The sequence below is a fragment of the Rhincodon typus genome, chromosome 5, assembly GCF_021869965.1.
Source record: "Rhincodon typus isolate 14 chromosome 5, sRhiTyp1.1, whole genome shotgun sequence".
In the NCBI taxonomy this organism is placed as follows: Eukaryota; Metazoa; Chordata; class Chondrichthyes; order Orectolobiformes; family Rhincodontidae; genus Rhincodon; species Rhincodon typus.
The window spans coordinates 5,040,420-5,064,639 of record NC_063336.1 but is presented as its reverse complement, the minus strand read 5'-3'; the positions used below and the strand labels follow the sequence as shown (position 1 = coordinate 5,064,639).

Here is a 24,220-nt window from a genome sequence, read left to right as displayed (position 1 = left end):
GCACCCGTTTGTGACATTTTAACAATCTATGCACCTGAATGCCCGAGTCTCTTTGGACATCCACTGTATTTAACTTCATACCATCTAGAAAGTACCCTGTGTTATAAAGGGGAAGTTGGAGTCCTTGAATAATTAACCTGAAACACAAGCACCAATCTGTTATGACGGGAGCAGAGGTTCCTTTCTAATAATTACCCTGAAACACCAAGAGAAGCTTGCCTTTCCCCTCATAATCTGTTCAAAGAGTGGTTAAAAGAAAGAAAATCCCTGATCCGCTCTGTAAATAACAAGTAACAATTTGTTAATTTAACCTTAACAATGAACAAATTAACAGAATTACTAACAAACCAAACAATTCCTCCCTGAACTAACTATTCCCTAACTGAACTAAATTCTACTGGAATGCTGTTCAAATAAAGTTCCACTTGTATAAACCCAATTAATAAAACAACAATAAATTAAGACTTAATGTCTCCATGTTCAAACAGAATGTGTCTTCCAGAAAATTCTGTCTCCTCCGCTGATCATCTGTCAGGAACGTCTTCTCTTTCTGCTGTTCTCCCTGTAATTTCTTCTGTGAGGACTTTGAACTAAAAATGCCAGGTACCTTTGATAGGGATTTTTAGAGAGTTTAACAATTTTGTGTGAAAGCCAGGTTTATGTCTCAGATGGCAGATTTGCTTTCACTTCTGTTGGCTCTCTCCTCAGATGGCAGTTGGCTCTCTGCTGATTTTCCATATGCCCTCTTTTTTTTAATACTCTTGATGACCTGTCCATTTCTTACACTAGGATTGTTCCCAGGTTATCAACACCAGCAGATTTAACTTTAATTGGCTTTCAGTATCTCGGGCCTGGTTTAAATTTATTGGCTAAATTCTAAAATCTGTTGTCTTGGTAAAAATGCTGCTTTGCCCTCTAACAGGTACAACCCTTCGATACACATGTTTCAATTCATGAAATCTCTGTGCAGCTGCTTGCAGACATTTTCTGTTTTAACCTTCAAGCTGAGAAAAGCACTTTATCTCACAAATCTCACACATTTTTCTCCCTCGTTATTTTTACAAACACATTTTAGCTTCCTGTCTTCCAATTCATGAGTAGTCTACACAACTTCGTAGCATCTGATCTATCCTTTTTTGGTCCAAAATAGATAACACACTTTTGCCTCCATCTGCCACAGTTTTGCCCATTCATCTAGTCTATCAATATCCACGCTGTCTACATTGCAGCCTAACATTATGTCATCAGCAAATTTGGACATTGTCCAAGTCCAAATAACGTGAATAATTGTGAACCAAACACAGATCCTTGTGGGACACCATTGGTCATATTCTGCCAATTTGAATACCTACTCATTATCCCTACTTTCTGTCACCTGCCACTCAACCATGTTCCAGCCATGTCAGTAATTTCACTCAATTCCATGGGTTTCTACCTCAGTTAACACGCTCTTATGTGGGACTATATCAATTGAGAGACAGTCGCCAATGGCTGTGATCTCTGGAGGTTGACTGTGGAAAGGATTTTGAAAGAGATAAGAAAGAATGAAAAGTTCAAGTGCCGAGAAAAGGCCAATGACTCCCGCAACAAATGTGGCAGACACTACTGTGCCAGATTGGGGCTCCTGAGCAACACCAGGTTATGTTTAACATGATGGTACAAACTGTCACCTCATGAGAAGGAAGACTGCTACATGCATTACCAGAGAATTAACAAAGCTCTGTTTCATCATAAATTTGATGTCAGTTCATAAGAATAGATTTAAGTGAAAACTGTATATATATCTATAAAAATAATGAATTGAGAGATGTCCTTAAGAAAACAAGTACATAGGGTTGTGGTTTAAAAAGGAACAGAAGCTATTTTTAATCAGGATCTAACAACAGAATGAACAACATCTCTTGAAAGCTAACAAAGCTACGATGTACCATTTCATAGACTTTTGGAACAACAAAGACAAAATCTTCAGGCTCATCACCAGTTGGCTCTGGCATTTCCCGAAGGAAATCAACAAAGTACGGCTCTTCATGAATCTTCTCTGCTACTGCTCTTCCAACAACTTTTTCAATTGCACGAGCAATTGCACTTTCAAACCAATCTTTGTCTTCTTGACTTACAAATCTATGAAGTAACCAAAAAGTCACTAATTAATCATTAGAAATTTTAATGCAATGAAGATAACTACTTTATTTGATGTGCTTTCTGAACTTCTATGTTTGTATTTTTAAAATATATAGAGATAGTTAGAGAGAATGTTCTGAAGATTGTCACCTTGCATTTTGACTGAGTTCCAATTTGGATTGCGGTTGGAAGAAGCACTGAGGATGCCAAGGGCACACAATACACTTTGGTTGGGGGCTCTGCAATGTCCATCAACAAGACTGGCTTAGCAGCACACTGAGCTGATCTGCTTACTGAGCTAATGAATCAGTCTGACTTTCTGACTTATCTGACTTATCTGTCAGACTTAGACAATGAGACAGATGTAGGAGCACAGTTAGGTCATTTGGACGAATAAATCTAATCCATCATGGCTGATATGATTTTCAATGCCATTCTCCTGCCTTGTCCTCTTACCAGTCACAAAACTATCTATTTCTTAAATACATTCAATGACCTGGCCTCCACAGCTGGCAATAAGTTCCACAGATCAACCATCTTCTGGCTGAAGAAATTCCTCCTCTTCTCAGTTTTATAAGGGCAGTGCCTTCACGCTGAGGCTGTGACTTTGGGTCTTAGTCTTTCCTTCTAGTGGAAATATCTTCTCCAAGTCCACTCTATCCAGGCCTCTCAGTCTGTAAGCTTCAGTGACATACCCCAAATTTTTCTAAATTCCATTGAGTACAGGAACAAAAACAAAGTTGCTGGAAAAGCTCAGCAGGTCTGTCAGCATCTGTGAAGGAGAAAACAGAATTAACGTTTCGGGTCCGGTGACCCTTACTCAGAACAGAACTTCGTTTTTGTCCCTGATTTACAGCATCTGCAGTTCTTTCAGTTTCCATTGAGTACAGACCCAGAATTATCAACCACCCCTCAGCTGACAAGCCCTTCAACCCTGGAATCCTTCTTGTAGACCTCCTTGAGACACCATCTAATGGCAGCACATTCTTCCATAGTTATGAGGCCCAAAACTTTGTCTGTGGCAACTAGTAAACAACAGAATGGAAAATCCTACTAGATTTTGTCTTTACCCTAATCTGGTACTGGAAGATGAATCTGTCCCTGATAATATTGGTAGGTCTGGCTATTAAACAATCCACATGAAGTTAAAGCCCTGATTCAGTGCAAATCTAGCAGGTAAAACCTGGCAACCATGAAGTGCTGTAGGCCAACAATGGTGGAAGAATTATTTTCAACCACAGTCTCTAATTTCATAGCCCAGCATAGTACCCACTCTATTATTATTAGCAAAGCAAAATAATCATTCCTGATTCACTGAAGAAGTCAAGAGAGTCTCCAGGAACAGCAACAGGTACATCTGAAGTGTCAAACAGGACTACTTGACAGGCGGGGGAAACAGCAAACAACTGATAGAGCTAAGTGTTCTGACAACCAATATATAAGGTTAAAGCTCTGTAGTCTTGACACTTATAGTCGTGAATGGGAGTGAACAATAAAACAACTAACCAGGAGCATTACAAGAGGAAAGTCAGACATTGACATCACAGGAAAGTGGTGAGTTGATTGGTTGATTGGTTGTTAACTAACTTCTGTTATGTAAAAAGTGTTGAAATTAAAACAAATGTATTTTATTTTAAACAGCCTGTAATTACCTAGTTTAAGGAACTCCATCAGAAGGTAAATAAGAAACTAAGGATTTTATTATGTATCTTATTCCTAAATAGTAAAGTATTACATTCTAATGTTTAGGCTGGTACAATACATGGTAATGCAAAGATACATTAAATTATTTAGGAACTAACTAAACATATATTTAACTAATTATTAATGAAGACACAATAAAGATTGCTTTTGTCAGGGGTCCTGAATGCCAGTGGTTCAGGGTAAACATGCCTGTTGTAAGTGTTTGCAACTTGAGCAGCTTCAGCTTAGAATTTGTGAACTGGAAGATTGGCTACAGACACCATGTCATATCAGGGAGGGGCAAATTACCTGGACACTGGCAAGCTGTGACAACTCAAAGATTTAACGCAAGGAAAGAGAGAAAGGTATCAATATGGTAAGTGATAAACAGATCATGAAAGGAGGGGAAAGAGAGAACAAATCTAAGAGTAAGTCAAGGGAGAAACCTATTGGTTACAAAAATAAACCATGGGTAAAACTAAAGACTCTGTATTTGAATATCTCTGTATCTAAAGGCATTGAATGCACGTAAGATTTGAAATAAAACAGATGAATTGACCATGTAAATACAAATAATTATGTGACAATCTGATAGTTATGACAGTGTCATGGTTGCAGGATGACATTGATTGTGACCTGAATGTTGAAGGATTGATGGCATTTAAAAAGGGCAGGCAACTCAGAAAGGGTGGGGGGGTGCCTGTATTTATTAATAATGTGATGAGCTCAATAGAGAGTAATGGTCAAAGTACAGAAAATCAAATGTTTGGCTAGAGATGAGAAAGACAAGGTCAGATATCACTCATGGGAATGGTATAAAAGGATCAACCAATAACAACATGATAAGATTGGTGTGTAAAAAATTAGGAGCTTGACAAAAAAACTGTGCTGATAATCATGAGGAATTTTAACGATGTATGGACAGGAAAAATCAGGTGGGGAAAGGTAGCCAAGCTAAGGAGGATATAGGAGCAACCATAATATGATCGACTTTTTCTTTTTTTGATGGAGTGAAGAGTGGATGTCAATCTGGTGAAATTACAAGGCAGGACAACTTGCATGTCAAATAGCATATGCACAAAGTGATAGAGCTAAACGATTCTATAAACAAGAGGATCAGATCTAATACAGTCATGAATGGTAGTGGACAATTAAACATCTCACTGAAGGAGACGGTTCCACAAATATTACCATCCTCAATGATGGGGGATCCCAGCATTCGCAACAATCTTCAGCCAAAAATGTCAACTTGGGTGATCCATCTCAGCCTCCTCCAGAGATTCCCAGCATCACAGCCAATTTAATTCTCATAGAGGTTGCAGATATTTACAGCACAGATGGAAAGCCATTTAGCCCTTCCTGTTTGCACTAGTCTAAAAGGATGTGACTACACTAATCTTATTCCCTAAATCTTGGTCCATGGCCTTGAAGGCTATGGCAAACACAAATGAATATGTAAAATGTTACAGTTGTTTCTGACTCAAACACTCTTTAAGACAATGATTTCCAGAGTCTCACTTCCTGCTGGGTAAAAAAATGTCTCAACTCACCTCTTAACCTTCTACTTCTTACCTTAAATCTACATTCCCTGGTTATTGACCCCACTAATAATGGAAAAAGTACATTATTATCCACCCTATCAATGTTTCTCATAATGTCATACACCTCTGTTAGGTTTCCTTTCAAACTTTGCTGCTCCAATAAAAGCACCCTAGCCTATTCAATATTTCCTCATAGCTCAGACCCTCCAACCCAGACAATATCCTGGTAAATCACCTCTGCATCCTCTCCAGTGCAGTCATAGCGTTCTTATGATGTGGTGACCAGAACTGCATGCAGTACTCTAGTCGTGACCTAAACAGCATATTAAACTCTTCCAGCATAATCTCTAGTGCTGGAGTCTCCCATAAGATTAAACATCCTCTCAGCATGGAGGATATAGATGGGCTGATTAGATGGGCTCATCAGCGGCAAATAGAATACAGTCTGGATAAATGTGAAGTGATGCACTTGGGCAGGACAAACATGGCAAGAGAATACATGATGAACAGTAGGACCCTGGGAAGCACCGAGGATCAGAGAAACCGTGGTGTGCAAGTACACCGGTCCCTTAAAGAATCAGGATAGGCAGATGAAGTATTTAAGTAGGCATTTGGGATACTTGCCTTTGTTAGCTAAAGCATACAGTTTAAGAGCAGAGATGTTATGCTGGAGCTGTATAAAACATCAGTTAGGCCACAGCTAGAGTGTTATGTGCAGTTCTGGAATCCACATTATAGAAGTAATGTGATTGCATTGAAGCAGATGCAGAGGAGATTTACCAGGATGTTGTCTGGATTGGAGAATTTCAGTTATGACTTGATAACGGATAGATTGGGGTGGTTTTCCTCAGAGCAGAGGAGAATGAGACAGGATATGATTGTGATGTATAACATTTTGAGTGGTATCGACAGGCTAGACATGAGAAAGTTCTTCCCCTTGACGGACGGAGCAATGACCAGGGGATATAAATTTAATGCAAGGAGCAGAAGGTTTAGAGGAGGTGAAAGGAACAACTTCTGTATCCAAAGAGTAGTGAAAATCTGGAACTCTCTGCCTGTAAGGGTAGTACAGGCAGAAATCTTCATAACATTCAAGAAATATTTAGAAGTGCCCTTGTGATGTCAAGCCACACAAGGCTATGGGCCAAGAGCTGGAAAAGGGGCTAGAACAGTTAGGTGGTTGTTTTTGACCACAGCAGACATGATGGGCTGAGGGTCACTTTCTGTGCTGTGGATCTCTATGACTCTGTGGCAGGCATTTAAATTAGGTATTTAAGCTCTTGAGGTGAACAGTTCAAAGCATTAGAAGAAAAGATGGTTTAGAAAAAAACTGGTGTTGCCAAGTGACATGTCCAGTAACACAGAAGGTCAGAGTAATCTAGTCAAAGACAAGCATTGTGTAGTTTCATTCAGAGAAAAGAGATTCGTAACAACAGAAGTGCTGTTATTAATAGTCTCCAACAACACTGGGCTAAGGCAATAAATCCTGAGCCACTCATGAAGAAAAAAAGGAAAAAAAAAGCTCTAAAAGCAGAAACTGTTGAAATTTCAGAGGGGAAGGAAGACATCTGCAAGGCTGTTGAAAGCATGATTTCAAGGAACACATATGTACATTAGCAAATGAACCAAGACTACATCGAAACAAGTAGATTTACTTCTCTAAGTGTGTTATAAAAATGGCATTAACTAAAAGGAGTGGTATTGGGTGAATGGAGACATTTAAATGGGAGTGACTTGATGGTGAAGGGACTATGATGGTCAATACAGTTTAACTTTATCTGGTCCTAGATTCTAGCCCATGGGCGAGCTACTTTGTTCAGCCAGTGCAGTCTATCTCGTGGAATGGAGTGGATACATACCTGCTTAAGCTGAGCCCTGACATTGATGGTGTACTGCTGAGTACCATCTATTGTCCTCCCTCAAGTGATAAATCAGTGCTCCTGCTTGTTGAGCAAAACTTGGAAAAAGCACTGAGGATGGCAGGGGCACAAAATGTATTCTAGCTGGTTGAACCCTAAAGGATATTGCTGCATGTCTTGGTCTGAGACAAGTGGTGAGGGAATAAAGAAAGAGGGAAAAGGTACTTGACCTTATCCTCGCCAATTGTCTACCACAGATGCATCTGTCCAAGACAGTATCAATAAGAGTGATGCACTCATTGTGGAGACAAAGTTTTGCATTCACATTGATAGTACCTTACATCGTGTTGTGTGGCACTATTACTGTGCTAAATGGGACAGACTTTGAACAGGGTCCAGCAACTCAAAACTGGACCTCCATGAGATGCTATGAGCCATCAGCAGCAGTGAACTGTATTCCAACATAATCTGCAACCTGATGGCCCAATATATCCCCACTCTATCATTACCATCAGGCCAGGGGATCAACTCTGGTTCAATGAAGATTGAAGGAGGGCATGCCAGGAGCAGGACCAGGCATCCCTAAAAATGCCTAGTGAAGATTCAAAACAGGACTGCTTGCATGCCAAACAACATAAGCAGCAACAGACAGACAGAGCTAAAAGATTCGACAATGGATCACATCTATATTCTGAAGTCCAGTACATTGGGTAGTGAATGCTGGTGGACGATTAAACACTGAACTGGAGGAGGAGCTTCCATAAATATCCCCAAATATATGTGATATCAAGAAACACTGGATACTGCAAAAGTGATGGACCCTGATAACATTCCAGTAACACTACTGAAGATTTGTGCTCTAGAACTTGCTGCTCCTCTAGCCAAGCTATTCAAGTACAGCTACAACACCAGTATCTACCTGACAGTAGGAAAACTGTCCAGTTATGTTCTGTACACAAAAAGCAGGAGAAATTCAACCCCGCCAATTACTGCTCCATTAATCTTCTCTCAATCATCAGTAAAGTGATGCAAAGTATCAAGCAGCATCTGCTTGGCAGTAACTTGCTCACTCTGATACACAGTTTGGGTTCCAGCAGGACCATTCATTTCCTGACCTCCTTATAGCCTTAGTTCAAGCATGGACAAAAGAGCTGAATTCCGGTGGTGCGGTGAGAGTGACTGCTCTTTACATGAAGGCTACAATTGACTGAGCATGCAATTAAGAGTCAACTATATTGCTGCCTGTCTGAAGTCACATGTAGGCCAGACTAGGTAATGATTTCCTTCCCGAAAGGATTTTAGTGAACCTGATGGTTTTTTTTTGTCAATTGACAGAGATTGCATGGACATCATGAGTCTCTTAATTCCAAATTTTTATTTAATTCAAATTACATGGCTGAATTCAACTTTCAGGTCCTATCATATTATGTGGGTCTCTGGATTAATAATCTAGCAGTAATGCCACTAGGCCATCACCTCCCCTCTACAATCATTGCTAATAGTAACCTTCATGAACTATTTGATGCAATTTCCCTCCCATAGCATTGTAATTACCTGTCTGCAATGACCCTGGTACATTCATGTTTGAACAAAGCCAGGAGTGTCTCCAGATCAGAGCATTCTTCAGACTTTATGTTCAACATTCCTTGCCAGATGCGAGATAGGTCCCTCAGATTAAAGATGTAATGAAATTTAGCTGGAGTGGGTAGCATTTTCACCTAAATTAGAACAACAAAGCAAACTTCAAAATGTGCAAAGAATGATCGGAGGTGAAATTACTCTTGGGTAACAATACAATCAGCTGTCTGTGAATAGGCATTTCTATTAATATACCACGTTAAGTTCTTTTTCACACAGTTCAATGGAAAAGAAAAGTGGGTTTATTGTAAGAGCTTGATGATTTGTTCAGTGTCTTTTCATTTCACATTTTCTTCAAAGATTAATTTCAACATTGTTAAAGTTAGAAATTATACACCTGAAGCCATCAGTATGTTTTTCATTATACAAATTCCAAAATAAAATTATATTATCAGATTAAATCAAGAACTTTTAATGCAACTAATACAATAGATTAACAGCCTGAAATTCTGGGAGAGAATGAATTGTCTGCACTGGTTGTGATTATTTAAAAGTTGCAGTCTGTAGACTGGTTGCTAGAATCTTTAAGTTTGGAAATATAACATTTCGATTCAGGAAAGGAGTGAGAAGGAAAACAGGGAACTCCAGGCCAAGTAAAATTTATTATCAAAGAACTCTTAACAATGCACATTGAAAACCATTTTATGATCAGAAAGCATCAACGTGATTTTGCAAAAGGGAAATAATTTTGATAAATTTCTTAGGAGTTTTTTGCATGGGAGCACAGAGTGAAGATGGGGAGGTCTGAGTGTAATGAGGAATAAGTGCTCACTTGGTAATTTGATAAAATCACTGATAGTTTTTTCTCAAGCTATAATTTAGGCTAACAGTTAACTTTCTTTAACTTATAATTTTAAAGCTGCAAGCTTGTTAAGAAGCTTAGCTGAACTGTCTAGCAGTTATTTGTTAATCCACAGTTTGTCTGATTTGATATTTTATTCATTTTAAATGTTTGAATAGAAATCAAGAACATATAACCATTTCTAGTAGCATCAGTACCTTTGTCCACTGCCAAAGGACTCTGCTTGTGACAACAAGTTTTGTTATCATGTCAGTGACTTCAGAAGTAAAGAGTCTTGCTGGGTGAAAGTATCCATTTCCAATAATTCCTGCCAAAAATACAAACAAAACTTTATTGGATTGGCATTTATTTTAATAATCCTGCTTGACAACATGGAAACCTAAATTTTGATTTTGTTCCATAACTTGTCAGGTTAATGTCATAGGGGCTCAAAAATGGAGGTAATTTGAGATAGTGGAAAATATCAAAGAAATGTTTCAATATAATCTAATTGATTTATTTTTATATTCTTGGACCTGACGTGCATATTTAAAATACTAAAGGCCTATTTGATGGTACTCTTGGTGATGGCACAGCTCCTGTAATAGTTGTGCTCTTCCTCTAATTATGGGGTGCTATGGGAGATCACCAATCAAGTTCTTAAACATTACTCCTTGTCCTGAGATCTGAGTTGGTGAATGAAACAGCTAAGAGAGTTGTGAATTCCTATTCATGAAGGAACCATGGCAGCTATCAGGGAACCATGAAAACAGTTCTTGATGTGGCCACAAACCATCTGGGTATTCACAGAAGTGTTATGGCATAGAAAGAGGCCATTCAGCCCATCATGCCTGCACCAGGTCATTAAATGAACATCATTACCAAGAGCCAATTTCCTGTTTTCTCACTCTTGCCCTTGCAAATTATTTTTTCCAAATAATTAACCAATGCTGTCTTGAATGCCTTGATGAGACCTACCTCCACCACACTTCCAGGCAGTGCATTCCATATACTAACTACTCAAAGTAAAAACTTTTTTCTTCACTTCATCCCTTTTACTTTTGCATATCACTTTAAAGCTATGTCCTCAAACTCTTTTCTCCCTATCAAATCTAGCTAGCCCAGTCACGATTTTGGAAACTTTTATCAGATCTACTCTTAGCCTCCTTCTCTGCAAGGACAACAGTCCCAACTTCTTCAATCTATCCTCACAGCTGAATTTGATTGAAGTGAACATTTGTTGAGTGGAAGGACATAGAATTGAAGAAAGTGTCTACATGCTTCCTCAGCCCCCTACTGTACTCCCTGTACACTTATAACTCTGTTGCCAAATTCCAAACGAACGCCATCTACAAGTTCACTGATGACATCACAAGTCAAAATACAGATGGGAGATAGAAGGCTTGGTGACATGGTGCAATCAAAACAATTTGTCTCTCAACGTCGGCAAAACTAAGGAACTGATCATCGACTTCAGAAAGGAAGGAGAACACATCCCCGTCTATATCAATGGAGTGGAGGTCGAGAGGTCGGAGAGCGTCAAGTTCCTCGGAATGATGATAACAGAGGACCTGTCCTGGAGTTCTCACGTAAATGCGACAGACAAAAAGGCTCAGGAAATTTGACATGTCCATAAGGTCCCTCACCAACTCCTACAGATACACCATTGAAAGCATACTGTCCAGGTGCATAACGGCCTGGTACAGCAACTGCTCTGCCCAGGACTGTAAGAAACTACAGAAGGTGGTGTTCACAGTCCAGACCATCACGGTAGCCAACCTTCCATCCATGGACTCTACTTACACGGCTCGCTGCCACAAAAAGGCGGCCAACATCATCAAAGACCCATCACACCCTGGTAATGACCTCCTACAGCCTCTTCCACCAGGCAGAAGATACAGAAGCCTGGACACATGCACAAGCAGGTTCAGGAACGGCTTCTTTCCGGCCGGTGTCAGACTGTTGAATGGACTCTAGCCTCAAATAATGCAATCTGCAGTGTAACCTGTATGCCTCTAAGTCTTTTTGATCTGTACATCCTTTGCTTGCTGTGATCTGCCTGTACCATTCATAAACAAAGCTTTTCACTGTATTTCTGTACACGTGACAATAAATCAAACAAAAAAACCATGCTCAGTTGGGTTCTTTATATGATCCCAGGTGCAATAAATGATATCCTGCCCTTGAGGGAAGGTAGCTTATTAGACAAAGTCCCTGGTTCTCTGCATCTGAGATTAATGTGCTCTTCCTCACAGGAAACATGGCTACACAATCACTGCTTTAATATACCCGTGTGTTGCTGACTGGGATGCATGAGACCAGGTCTCTTGATGTACAGAGGTTGAATGCAATTGTTACCTTTGCAGTGACTAGCAGGACAGAGGCCAATGGAGTGTTGCTGAACTATGCAATGTTGATTAGATTCTGTGTCTCTGTAAGAAGGCACCATGCTCATCTTCTATTTTCCTTATAATCTTCCCTCCTCAAGCACAAGATACTTGCTGGCACCTAACACACATACCAGCATAGGCAAAACAAAAATGCCCTGGAAGACAAGCAGCGCCATCTTTCTCCTCTCATTGGTTAAAATAAGACAGTTGGGTAGAAGTTTGTGCCAATTTTGCAGCAAAGCATACAATTTTAAAATGAATTCACAAGAACATAAGAGCAGGAGTAGGCCATCTGGGCCCTCGAGCCTGCTCCGCTATTCAATAAGATCATGGCTGATCCTTTGTGGACTCAGCTCCACTTATCTGCCTACTCATCATAACCGTCAGTTCAAAAATTTATTTACCTCTGCCTTAAAAACATTCAGTAAAGTAGCCTCAACTGCTTCACTGGGCAAGGAATTCCAAAGATTCACGACCCTTTCTGCGAAGAGGTTCCTCGTTAACTCAGTCCTAAATCTGCTCCCCCTTATTTTGAGACTATGCCCCCTACTCCTAGTTTCACCTGCCAGTGGAAACAACGTCCCTGCTTCAATCTTTTCTATTTCCTTCATAATTTCATATGTTTCTATAAGACCCCCCCATTCTTCTAAATTCTAATGAGTACAGTCCCAGTAGTTCAATCTCCTCCTCAGCCAACCCTCTCAACTCTGGAACCAACCTAATGAACCTCCTCTGCACCTCTTCCAGTGCCAGTACATCCTTTCTCAAGTAAAGAGACCAAAACTGGATGCAGTACTCCAGGTGTAGCCTCACCAGCACCCGATACAGATGCATCATAACCTCCCTGTTTTTAAACTCCATCCCTCTAGCAATTAAGGACAATATTCCACTCTACAGATGTTTCTTGTCTCTCCAAAAGGAAACCATGACAATCCAAACAGATGCACATCGTTCATATCTACTGTTATCAGGCCTATTCCACAGCCTTCTTTGGAACTGAAGTGACACATTTGACTCAAACATTAACTCAATTTCAAAATAAATTGCCGGAAGGGGTCAGCGGATCTGGCAGCATCTGTAGAGAGAATCAGAGCTAACATTTCGGATTCAGTGACCCCTTCCTCAAAACTCTAATCAGTTTTTATTAATTCAGTTTCTCTGCCCATGGATACAGCGAGACATGCTGAGTTTCTCAGTTTTTTTTTGTTTAGTCCCTGCAGTGGAACCTGCCTTTGAAGCTAATGTTATGGACAGGAAAGACAGTCATGAAACAGAGGATTGGAAAAATTTTAAAAACTGACAAGGGATGATGACAATAATGATATAGAAGGAGAAGATCAACTTTGAGGGCTAACGTTAAATAATATCAAGATGGACAGCAAGAGATTTTTTAAAGGTAGAAAAGAGAAGAGACAGGACAAATTGAACATAGGCCTCTTTGAGAACAATGCCAGGGAAAAATAATGGGGAACCAGGAAATGGCAGGAGTTGAATAAATACATCAGTTTTCACAGGAGAAGACACTGATACCATCCTAAAAATACTATCAAGGGGCAGAAGGAGGGGAGGAAATACATACAATAATTCTGACTGCAGAAAAAAGTGCTCGGGAAACTAATGGGGCTAAGAATTGATAACTACCTAGTTCTGATGGGATGTGTTTAAGGATATTGAAAGAAATAACTGCAGAAATAATGGATGCACCGGTAGTAATCTTCCAAAAATTATTAGATTCTGAACAAGTTACAGAGCATTGGAAAACTGCCAGTATACCACTTTTGGTTAAAAAGGGACAGAATAAAAAAAAAGTAACTGTAGGCCAGTTGGCTTAATCTCAGATGTCAGAAAAATGTTAGTGTCCATTTTAAAGGTTGTAATAGCAAAACATTTAGAGGTATACAATATGATCAAGCAGATTTCATGATTTCATGAAGGGGAATCGTGTCTCATAAATTTATTAGAATTCTTTGAGGAGGTAGCAAGTAGGATAGATAAAGGGGAAGCAGAGTCAATACAGTGTGGAGCTGGAGGAGCACAGCAGGTCAGGCAGTATCAGAGGAACAGGAAAGTCAACATTTTGGGTCAGGACCCTTCATCAGGACTGGGAAGGGGGAAGGGATAGATGGATGCAGGTAGGGTGCTGTGGAGATTGGTCAATGGGCAGGGTGGGGCAGATAGGTGAGAAGGAAGATGGACAAGCTGTGTCTGGTCAAGAAGGCGGGAGTGAGAGGGAGGGGTAGACATGGGATGAGGCTGGCGGTGGGGAGATTTTGCAGCTAGTGAATTCTACGTAGAGACTATTGGGCTGTTAGCTGCAAAGGCAGAATATAAGGTGTTGTTCCTCCAATTTTCGTGTGGCCTCATTGTGACATTGGAGGCGGCCCAGGATCGACATGTCCCCAATGTAGTGGTAAGGGGAGTTGAACTGGCTGACAACTGGAACATGGTGTTGACTGGAGTTACACAGCGCTGATGATCTTGCAAATCTGTCGGCAAGTCTGCGCTTGGTCTCTCCGATATGGAGGAAACCACATCGGGAGCAGTATGCCATGCCACAATGGCATCAACATCGAATTCACTAGCTTCAAAATCTCCCACCCCGCCATGTCCTGCCCTTCCTCTCACCTCTGCTTCCTTGATGTGACACAACTTGTACATCTTCCTTCTCACCTATCCACCCCACCCTTCCCAGACCTGAAATGTTAACTCGGTTTTTGCCTTCACAGATGCTGCCAGTCCTGCTGAGCTTTTCCAGCAACTTTGTTTTTGTTCCCGATTTACAGCATCTGCAGTTCTTTCGGTTTCCATCTATCCCCACCCCACCTGCCTTCACCCAGCCCCACCCCCCCTTTGTTTCTGAGCTCCCTTCCCCCTCCCCAGTCCTGATGAAGGGTCCAACCTGAAATGTCGACTTTGCTGTTCCTCTGCTGCTGCCTGACCTGCTGTGATCCTCCGGCTCCACATTGTATTGACTCTGACTTCCGTTCTTGCTATGTCCCAGCAATCAATGCAATCTATTTGGATTTTCAGAACACATTTCATAAGGCAACACATGCAAGGCTATTTAATTAAATAGGAGTGCTGGTGTTGGTGGTTGTTTATTGGCATGGACAGAGGATTGGATACTTAATTGATGACAGAAGTTTGGCTTAAGGGAGCCTTTTTACGATGGCAATCTGTAACTAGTAGATTGTTGCAGGAATCAGTGCTGTGGTCACAATTATTTACAATATATATTGATAACATAGATGAGGAATGTAAATATACCATGGCTACATTTGTGAATGACACAAAATAGATGGGAAGGCAAGTGGTGAGGATGACACAAAGACTCTCAGAGGGATACAGACAGATTAAGTGAATAGTCAAGAACATGGCAGATGGAATAATAACATGGGAAAATGTGAGGTAATGCACTTTGGCAGGAAGCAGCATAGAAACTAGGAGCGAGAGTGGGCAATTTGACCCTTTGAGCATGTTCTAACTATAGAGGAGCTAAGCATTATTTAAATAGAGAAAGACTGCAGAATGCTAAAGAACAGAGGAATTTTGTGAGACCTTGCACATTAATCACAAAAAACACAAGCATTTCTCATTCAGCAAAGAACAAAGAACAATACAGCATAGGAACAGGCCCTTTGGCCCTCCGAGCCTATGCCAACACATTTTGCCCATCCATACCAAAACTATTTTCACTTACAGGATCTGTACCCCTCTATTCCCTTCCTATTCATGTATTCTTCCAAGTGCTTCTTGAATGTTGCTATTGTGCCTGCTTCCACTACCTCCTCTGGCAGTGCATTCCAGGTATTCACCACCCTTTGAATGAAAAATTTGCCTGGCACATCTCTTTTAAACTTCTCCCCCCACACCTTGAACCTGTGTCCCCTAGTAATTGACCTGTTCACCCTGGGAAGAAGCCTCATTCTTTCCACTCTATCCATGTCATTCACAATCTTATAAACTTCTGTCAGGTCACCCCTCAACCTCCTGCATTCCAGTGAAAACAAACCCAGTCTATCCAACCTTTCTTCATAGCTAAAATCCCCCATACCAGGCAACATCCTGGTAAACCTTTTCTCTACCCTCTCCAAAGCATTCACATCCTTCTGGTAGTGTGGTGACCAGAACTGTATGCAATAGTAAGGTAATTAGCAGGCAATAGGAAAGACAAATGGAATGTTAGCCGTTATTCAAAGAAAATAAAGTATATAAAAAAGGAATTTTTTCTAAATCTGTTCAAGGCACTAGTCACACCTCAGATGGAATATTGTGAACTGTTTTGGTCTCCCTACCTGAGGAAAGGTTTACTGGCATTGGAGGCAGTATAAAGAAGATTCACTGAGTTGATCCTGGAAACAGACGGACTGTCTTATGCAGAAAGCTCGAGTCGGTTGGGCCTATACTGTTTGGAATTTAGAAGAATGAGAGGCAACCTATTGCAACGTAATTGATTCTGAGGGACTTGACAGGGTAAACATTCTTTCCCCTCGTGGAAGGCTTTATCTTCAGTTGTATGTTCAGCTACTGGTGATCTGGAGACCAGAAGACTTGGCTTATGATCTTCCTTTCCATTTGCTTCGAGGATGCATATGTGATATCTTGATTATTTTCCTTTCAAAGATGGAGACTGATACAAGCTGTGCTATACTTTGCTGTGAGATGACAACGATTACATTTTTCATCTAATTGAACTGAAAGCAGTGGTTACTAGAAGGCCCTATTTTACAGCCTAGATTCTTTGTTCAAACATTAATTTCTCAATGGTATTAAAATGCCATTTAAATTAGCAGCATAGTTTATTTATGGGACAAATATCTGAAAAAGTAATGATAGTATTTGTATAAAGCTGATAAGTTGAAAATTACCAAAGATTTTGTCAATTGAAGCATCAGTAGGTAGAGTACAGTTGAAGACTGTGAACTGCCTCTTTAACCGCTGTGGAATATCATTGCGTCCCCCTCCTGGGTGAATCATTGCAGCCATTAGTTGTACATCAACAATATTTGTAAAGTCTCCTGGTTTATCCAAGTTGTACATTCCATGCATCTCTATCATCTGACGCACTATTTCATTAGTGATCTGAAACATAGAAAAAAGACGAATATTGTTGCTTGAACTTTAGATGGCTGTTTGGCACTTCTTGGTTAGACGACAAAGGTACGCCCAATACATTATACTGGATAACTCTAGGGACTTTTTCTCGCATAGTACAGTAAATGTCAAAAACTGGTTCAATGGTTATATTTGTTAAAATTTATACAACGTTAAGGTTGGCTGGCGAGCTCGGCGAGCCAACCAATCTCAACACCCACAACCCGAGCTACAGATCTACTCCAAAACCTTATACAACGTTAGTTGTTTGTTTTGTTTTCACTGAATTACTGTGAGCTAAATTTAAAGCTATTCACTTACAAAACTGAGAAAAATTAACAATATGTATAGTGTATTATTGTACGTGTTGATCACAGTCCCTCTGCCATTTCTGAAAATATGTATTTCACACTGCTGAAGAGTCATAACAATGTTTAATGATTCTTTACCAATTTGGAGTATCTTCACTCCCAAGGATTAAGTTTTCTTATAAAATATAAAACTGGAAGCTCTACGTTAGCATCATTACCTTGTCAATAACATGGTTCCCATCCTCACACCAAGGACATTACATGTTATTTTGAAAAGTCTGTTTACATTTGGAACAGCTAATACAGGCACATTTATTCTGACAAAATTTTGCCTAGTCATAGGATCACAGTATTCTATCCTCTGCTGACTCCTTCTACAATGCTTGTTAATAAAGTGGTTTCTATGCTGAAATTTGGGACAGAGTGTAAAATCCATACATTCTGAGGAGCTATGGTATCTTTCATTTAGTTTTAGAAACAGGAAAATCCATAATTGTTCATTTGAACTACAGCTTCTTTAGCAATACTTGACCTTGCCCCATAACATGGAATCATCGGATTCCCTACAGTGTGGAAACAGGCCCTTCAGCCCAACAAGTCCACACTAACCCTCAGAGCATCCCACCCTGACCCGTACCCCTATAACCCATCTAATCTACACATCCCTGAACACTAGGGTAATTTAGCACTGCCAATCCACCTAACCTGCACATCTTTGGACTGTGGAGGAAACCGGAGCACCCGGAGGAAACCCATGCAGACATGGGGAAAATGTGCAAACTCTGTACACACAGTCGCACAGGGGTGCAATTAAACCCAGGTCCCTGGTGCTGTGAGGCAGCAGTGCTAACCACTGAGCCACCATGCCACCGTATCCCAAATAAGTAACCTTGGCTTTGGAAAGTTTAAGTTTTACTGAATTTATCACTAAATCAGATTTTGTGTAATCTTTCTAATAATGGATAGAGATGTTTCTCATGCGTCATAGATCAATAAGTTGTCAATATAGCAACACAGTATAACCGTTCATTACCCATTTGGTTAGTTAAGACTTTGAAAAGTAGTTTGAGCAAACTTCGTTGAGAGGGCTCACTTTACACTGCTTTAGGTTCTTTGAAGTTACAAAGCAGAGATCTCCTAAGCTTGATTTGTCAGTGGCACTTGTCATTATCTTTTTGTGATGTGCATCCTGCTGATAAACTCTGTGTTTTCAACTCTATCAAATAAATCTTCAATCAGTACAGTAGAATAAGAATTAATCATTTTACAGTATCCAATTTTTGTCAAACAGTGCAAAATCCTTGAGTGCCATCAGGCAGGTAAATCAACATGATAGAATTTAAGAACTTGCCTTGACTCAGTTCAATTATATGTAATAATAATATATTAACAATATTTACAAATGCCATAATTTTTAGACATTCAGTTGGATCAGGAAAGTATCTCTGTTTCAGGCAGAAGTCTCAACTTTCTTTAGCTCCCATCAGTGAATAATGCTAAGCTGAAGTTTTAAAACTTTAAGTATTTTACCTGATCTCCCCACTCATTGATAACAGGCATGTTGATATCATCAACAAATATTGTCATTTTCCGTCCACTTGGTGGCCCATATGTACTCCCCACACGTTTTTCTACATAACTTTCAACAGTTCTCTGCAAAGAAATGTACTTATTGTTGTTATTTGTAGAATTTAATGCCAGTGCACTACTACAGTTCTGTACATTATTATATGAAAGAAGCTTCAATGTTTCAATGTAATTTACATGAAATATTGGCCTTAATTAACCGTAGAGTTCTCCTGATTTCCTGCTGTAAATTGAACATGTCCCATAGCTTTTTGCCGTCAATTTTGGAAAAGAAAATCATTACTTCCATCTCCTTTTTCTTGGAACATTGTCTCCTGTCTTGTTCTCTAACTGTCAAACCACATTGCATCCATTATTTCCCCTCCATTCATTTGACTACAAACATGCAGCAAAAATACAAGAAACAATAAGACATTCAATGATTACATAGCCACTGCATTAATAGCAAAGCATGTCATGTCATAATACTTTGTTTTAAAAAGACTGTTTGGAGGAGCTAGAATTTCCCCCAGTTGCAAAGATTAGATCATGTAGGACTTCCTAACTATTGTGTCAGCTGAACCAGATTACCACCAATTGTTTTAGCCATGACCTAGGGGCTCTTAGGACATGGTGGTAGTGTCCCTACCTCTGGGTCAGGAGGCCTGGGTTCAAGTCCTACCTACTCCAGAGGTGTGTAACAATATCTCTGAACCAGTTGACTGAAAAAAAAACTTAGCTATATGAGCTTTTGTTCTTCTTGCTCCTTATTACAAAGACTGCTTACTATCTGAAAGGTGTAAACATGACATTTGATCCACACCAAATTGATCATATATTTGGAAACTGAGACTTCAGGAGTCTGACTTCTGATTATTTGGTTAGCAGAAAATCACTGGGTAAAACGGTGTGATTTACCAACATTCATTCCTGGCAAAACAAATTAAAGTGAAATGAGTGCTTCTACTGGACATACAATTGGAATTAGATCCATTAAGCTCCTTTTGAGCTCCTATGTGTGAAACACATTACCTGGAACATGTAGGGTTCTGTGGCAGATGAGAAATTCAAACTCTTGGACAGATGTTCTTCAGGATCATATTTCTTCAGATAGCCTTTAATCATGACTGTTTTTGCGGTTCCCTGTTCTCCAGTCAAAAGTACCGCCTATCATATTATCAAAAACATATTTGTTTGTATACAAATATACCAACTAGGAGCAGGAGTAAACCATTCCGCCTGCACATTCATTCAACAAAATTAGTGTGCTGGAGTAGTAGTGGTCCCACTATTCCTGGAATTGTCATACAAGAGTTTATAAAGTAAACAGAATTTATACCAGGTTGACAGAAAGAACAGGCCAGGTTTCTATATTTAATAAGAATTATTGTTTTTTACAAATAAATACTCTAGTTACAGGTAAACAATTATGGAACATCAGCTTTTAATGCTAATTGTTAAAACTCTAACCCACTTATAAACTCGCCCCCTACACATATTCACAAACACACACAGATAGGAGAAAGAAACCATTGGTATTATGGGTGAAGGGAAAGGCTGGTAAGCCAGTTTAGTAGTCCCTGTCTATCGGGTTTGCTGAGATGTTCCTTGTGTTGATCAGAATGCTGCTTCTTTATCTTCCCTCTTCCAATACTTTCGCTTGTTTGCAGGAACCAGAGGGTGAATGTTTGCATTAGAGAAGGCTTTGACTTATCATTAAAAGTCACACAGCATAGCAACTGGAAAGGGAAATTAAAGTATCTTCAGGTTTGAGATCCTATTTATCAGCTCCTTCTCCTTCTGTGGTTTGATGGTTTCTACTAAATCAGTTACAGGCCCAAGCAGTTCAGTTACACGGGAGCCAATCACATGGTTGTTGTCAGGCAGAAGGCCGCTGTCACTAATAACTGGTCATAATCAGTTATCTGTTGCTGGCCAAAGCTCCATTCATGCACGCCTCTTCATTCCAGATTGTCTGGAAATGACTTGAACAAGCAGCTGTATAAACAGCATCTACAATGAGTGTCAGGTAACTTGTTCATGAAACCTGCAGTAATACTTTGACAACCCTTGTTTTTTTTTAAAAACAGTCCTTTTCCCATTTTGGTCCACAACCAAAAAAATGGAAAAATAAAAAGATATGTTTTTACACTGATCTATTGTGTTTTGAGATCCATATTCTCATCTACTTCTGTGATATATGAAGTGCTTTGTGTCAGTACGACAATCAAAATGTAAAATAAAACCTGTTTAATGCTTAAAAACTTTCTGAGTATTTCAAAAAATAAAAATTGTTTAATGCACATTTTACATAAATGGGTGTGTCCAGTGGTTTCCCTTAACACCTGAGCTGATCTAGTTTCAAAAACAGAGAGTGCTGGAGAAACACAGCAAGTCTTGCAGCATCTGTAGAGGGAAAACAGAATTAACATTTTAAGTTCAGTGACCTTTGTCAGAACTGAAGTTAGCTGGGGATTGATGGAATGTAGGCTGGGTTAAGAATGGGGCATGGGGTTGGGGACCACAGCACATGGAGATGGCATTCAGACAGAGAAAAAAAGGATATGCAAACAAAGAAATTGCTGGTGATAAACTGAGAGAGAAATAATAGTCAGTTGGAGTGCGAATGAGAAGTGTAAATGTTTGAAAATGGGGTGGCTGTACCGGGAGCAGCCCATACAAGACAGATCCTAGGAGTATGGGGGAAGGGAATGAACAAGGGAGTGTGTTTAAATTTGGTGGAACAACATATCATCTCCCGCCTGGGTACCTAATAGCCTTCAACACTGAGTTTAACAATGTCTGCATGTTAGCAGTACACATTCCATTTTTCACTAGCTATCTTCAGTTCTGATGAAAGGTCATTGGACTTGAAACATTAACTCTGTTTTTCTCTCTACAGAGGCTGCAGATCTGCTGTGCTTCTCCAGCATTCTTTGTTTATGTTGATGGATATATTGAGACGTAGAGTTTTCACTTGTCCACATTTTTGTCCTAGTTGCTTGGCTGATTTTTCTCAAGGACCTTAATTATAGCCACAAAATCCCTACAGTGTAGATTGAGGCCATACAGCCCTTTAAGTTGGCACCAATCCTCTGCAGTGCATCCCAGATTCACGCTCCACCCTATCCCTATAAGCCTATATTTACACTAGCCAATTCATCTAGCCTACACATTCCGGGACACTACAGGGCAATTTAGCATGGCTAATCCACCTAACCTGCATGAAAACTGAAAGAACAGTGGATGCTGTAAATCAGAAACAAAAAGAAGTGCTGGAAAAGCTCAGCAGGTCTGGCAGTATCTGTGAAGGAAATCAGAGTTACGTTTTGGATCTGGTGACCCTTCCTCAGTTCTGGTTTTTGTTCTGTCTTTGGTTCCACCTAACCTGCACATCTTTGGACTGTGTGAAGAAACTGAAGCAGCCGAAGAAAAGCCACACAGACATGGGGAGAATGTGCAAACTCCACACAGTCACCCAAGGCACTGAAGGAGTAAAGAGATAGTCAACACAGATCTCAAGCAGCAATGTCATTTGAGCTAGATTTAGTGCAAATTACCTTTGTGTAAAGCATTTGAAGGTGGTACAGGACTGGTGTCTAGAGACTAGATAAACAGCTGATTGCTCGCCCTCATTAAGCATTTCTGATCGGTGATGGCTGACGCTTCAGTGATTAGCCCCGCTCATGTGTGTGTTTAGTAAACAAATCAATTTCCAGAGCTACATGAACAGATATTCAATATTTAAAGGGACAATTTTATGCAGCTGGAGTGATGAACAGGACACTCTGAAACAGAGTGGAAGACTTTGTGGGTTTGTTAAGACTTCACCAATACTGCACAACAGTTTTTCTGGAACTTCCCTGAGGAACTCACCTAAAAAGGTGCTGTCTAACCTGTCTTTGTAGGAGTCATCAGGAAAAAGAGAGCTTAATCCCATCCGCAATAATGGGGCCGTCAGCACATCAGTGCAAAAGATAAGGTTGAAGCATTTGTGCAATTTTCAATCAGGAGTGTTGAGTCAATGATTCATCGCGGCCTCCTCCAGAGGTTGTAAGCATCACAGATGCCAGACTTCAATCAACTCGATTCACTCCATGTTCTATCAGGAAATGACTGGAGGCACTGGATACTGCAAAGACTATGGGCCTTGACAACATTTTGCCAATAGTATTGAAGGCTTTTGCTAAATAACTTGCCGCCTGTCTAACCAAGCTTTTCCATTACAGATAGAACACTGGCAATGTGGAGAATTGCCCAGGCATGTCATATACACAAAAAGCAGGACAAATCCAACTCGGCCAATTACAGCGCCATCAGGCTACTCTCAATCATCAGCAAAGTGATGAAAGATGTCATCAACAGTGCTACCAAGCAGCACCTGCTCAGCGATAATTTAGTGGAGGCAGGTTTAATTGAGGCATTCAAGAGGTAATGGATGATTATTCAGAAAGAAATAATGTGCAAGGGTACAGGGAGAAAGTAGGAAACTGGCAGTAGGTAATGATGCTCATTTGAAGAGCCAGTGCAGATGCTGGAAATCAGAAACAACATCAAAAATTGCTGGAAAAGCTCAGAAGGTCTAGCAGCATCTGTGGAGAGAAAGCAGAGTTAACATTTCGGGCCCAGTGACCCTTCTTCAGAACTGGTTGCAGCTAGGAATAGATTGTTATACATGCTGAAGATGGGATCAGGGTAGGGGGAAGGAGTAAACAGTAGGTGGAGATGGAACCCAGGGAGAGAGGGAGAAAAACAGTGGACCAACAAAGGACTAGGTAAAGATCAGCCTGGGAGAATCAATCGCTGCCAAAGGGGACTATTAGTAGCTAATAATAGGTTGTTTTTTGTAGCAGCCCATGTGATGAGAAGGTCTGGTGTGTGAGCACTGGGGAAAGGACATGGGAGTAGGTGCTCCGGCCCTAAAATTATTGAACTCAATATTAAGTCCAGATGGTTGCAACATTTGTGAGTTCATTGTTAGCCACTAATGGTCCTCATTACTCGTTTCATTTGCCCGCACTAATCCATAGCCTTGAATGTTATGACACTTGAAGTGCCAAAGATTTTCCTGCCCCACTGCCCTCCCCAGCAGTGCATTCCAGACCCCCAATATCCTATGGGTGAAGAGAGATAGTAGGAACTGCAGCTGCTGGAGAATCCGAGACAACAAGGTGCAGAGCTGGATGAACACAGCAGCCAAGCAGCATCATAGGAGCAGAAAGGCTGACGTTTCGGG

General features: G+C 40.3%; 1 protein-coding gene across 1 annotated transcript in view; it reads right to left on the bottom strand.

The window, feature by feature from the left end:
* The window catches only part of LOC109930964 (dynein axonemal heavy chain 8-like), a 2,199,840-nt gene that overhangs the window by 187,099 nt on the left and 1,988,521 nt on the right, over positions 1 to 24,220 (bottom strand). The window contains 6 exon segments of the mRNA XM_048596622.1: positions 1,929 to 2,121; positions 8,759 to 8,922; positions 9,842 to 9,951; positions 16,882 to 17,095; positions 18,949 to 19,071; positions 20,017 to 20,151. Coding sequence (XP_048452579.1) covers positions 1,929 to 2,121; positions 8,759 to 8,922; positions 9,842 to 9,951; positions 16,882 to 17,095; positions 18,949 to 19,071; positions 20,017 to 20,151 — 939 coding nt within the window.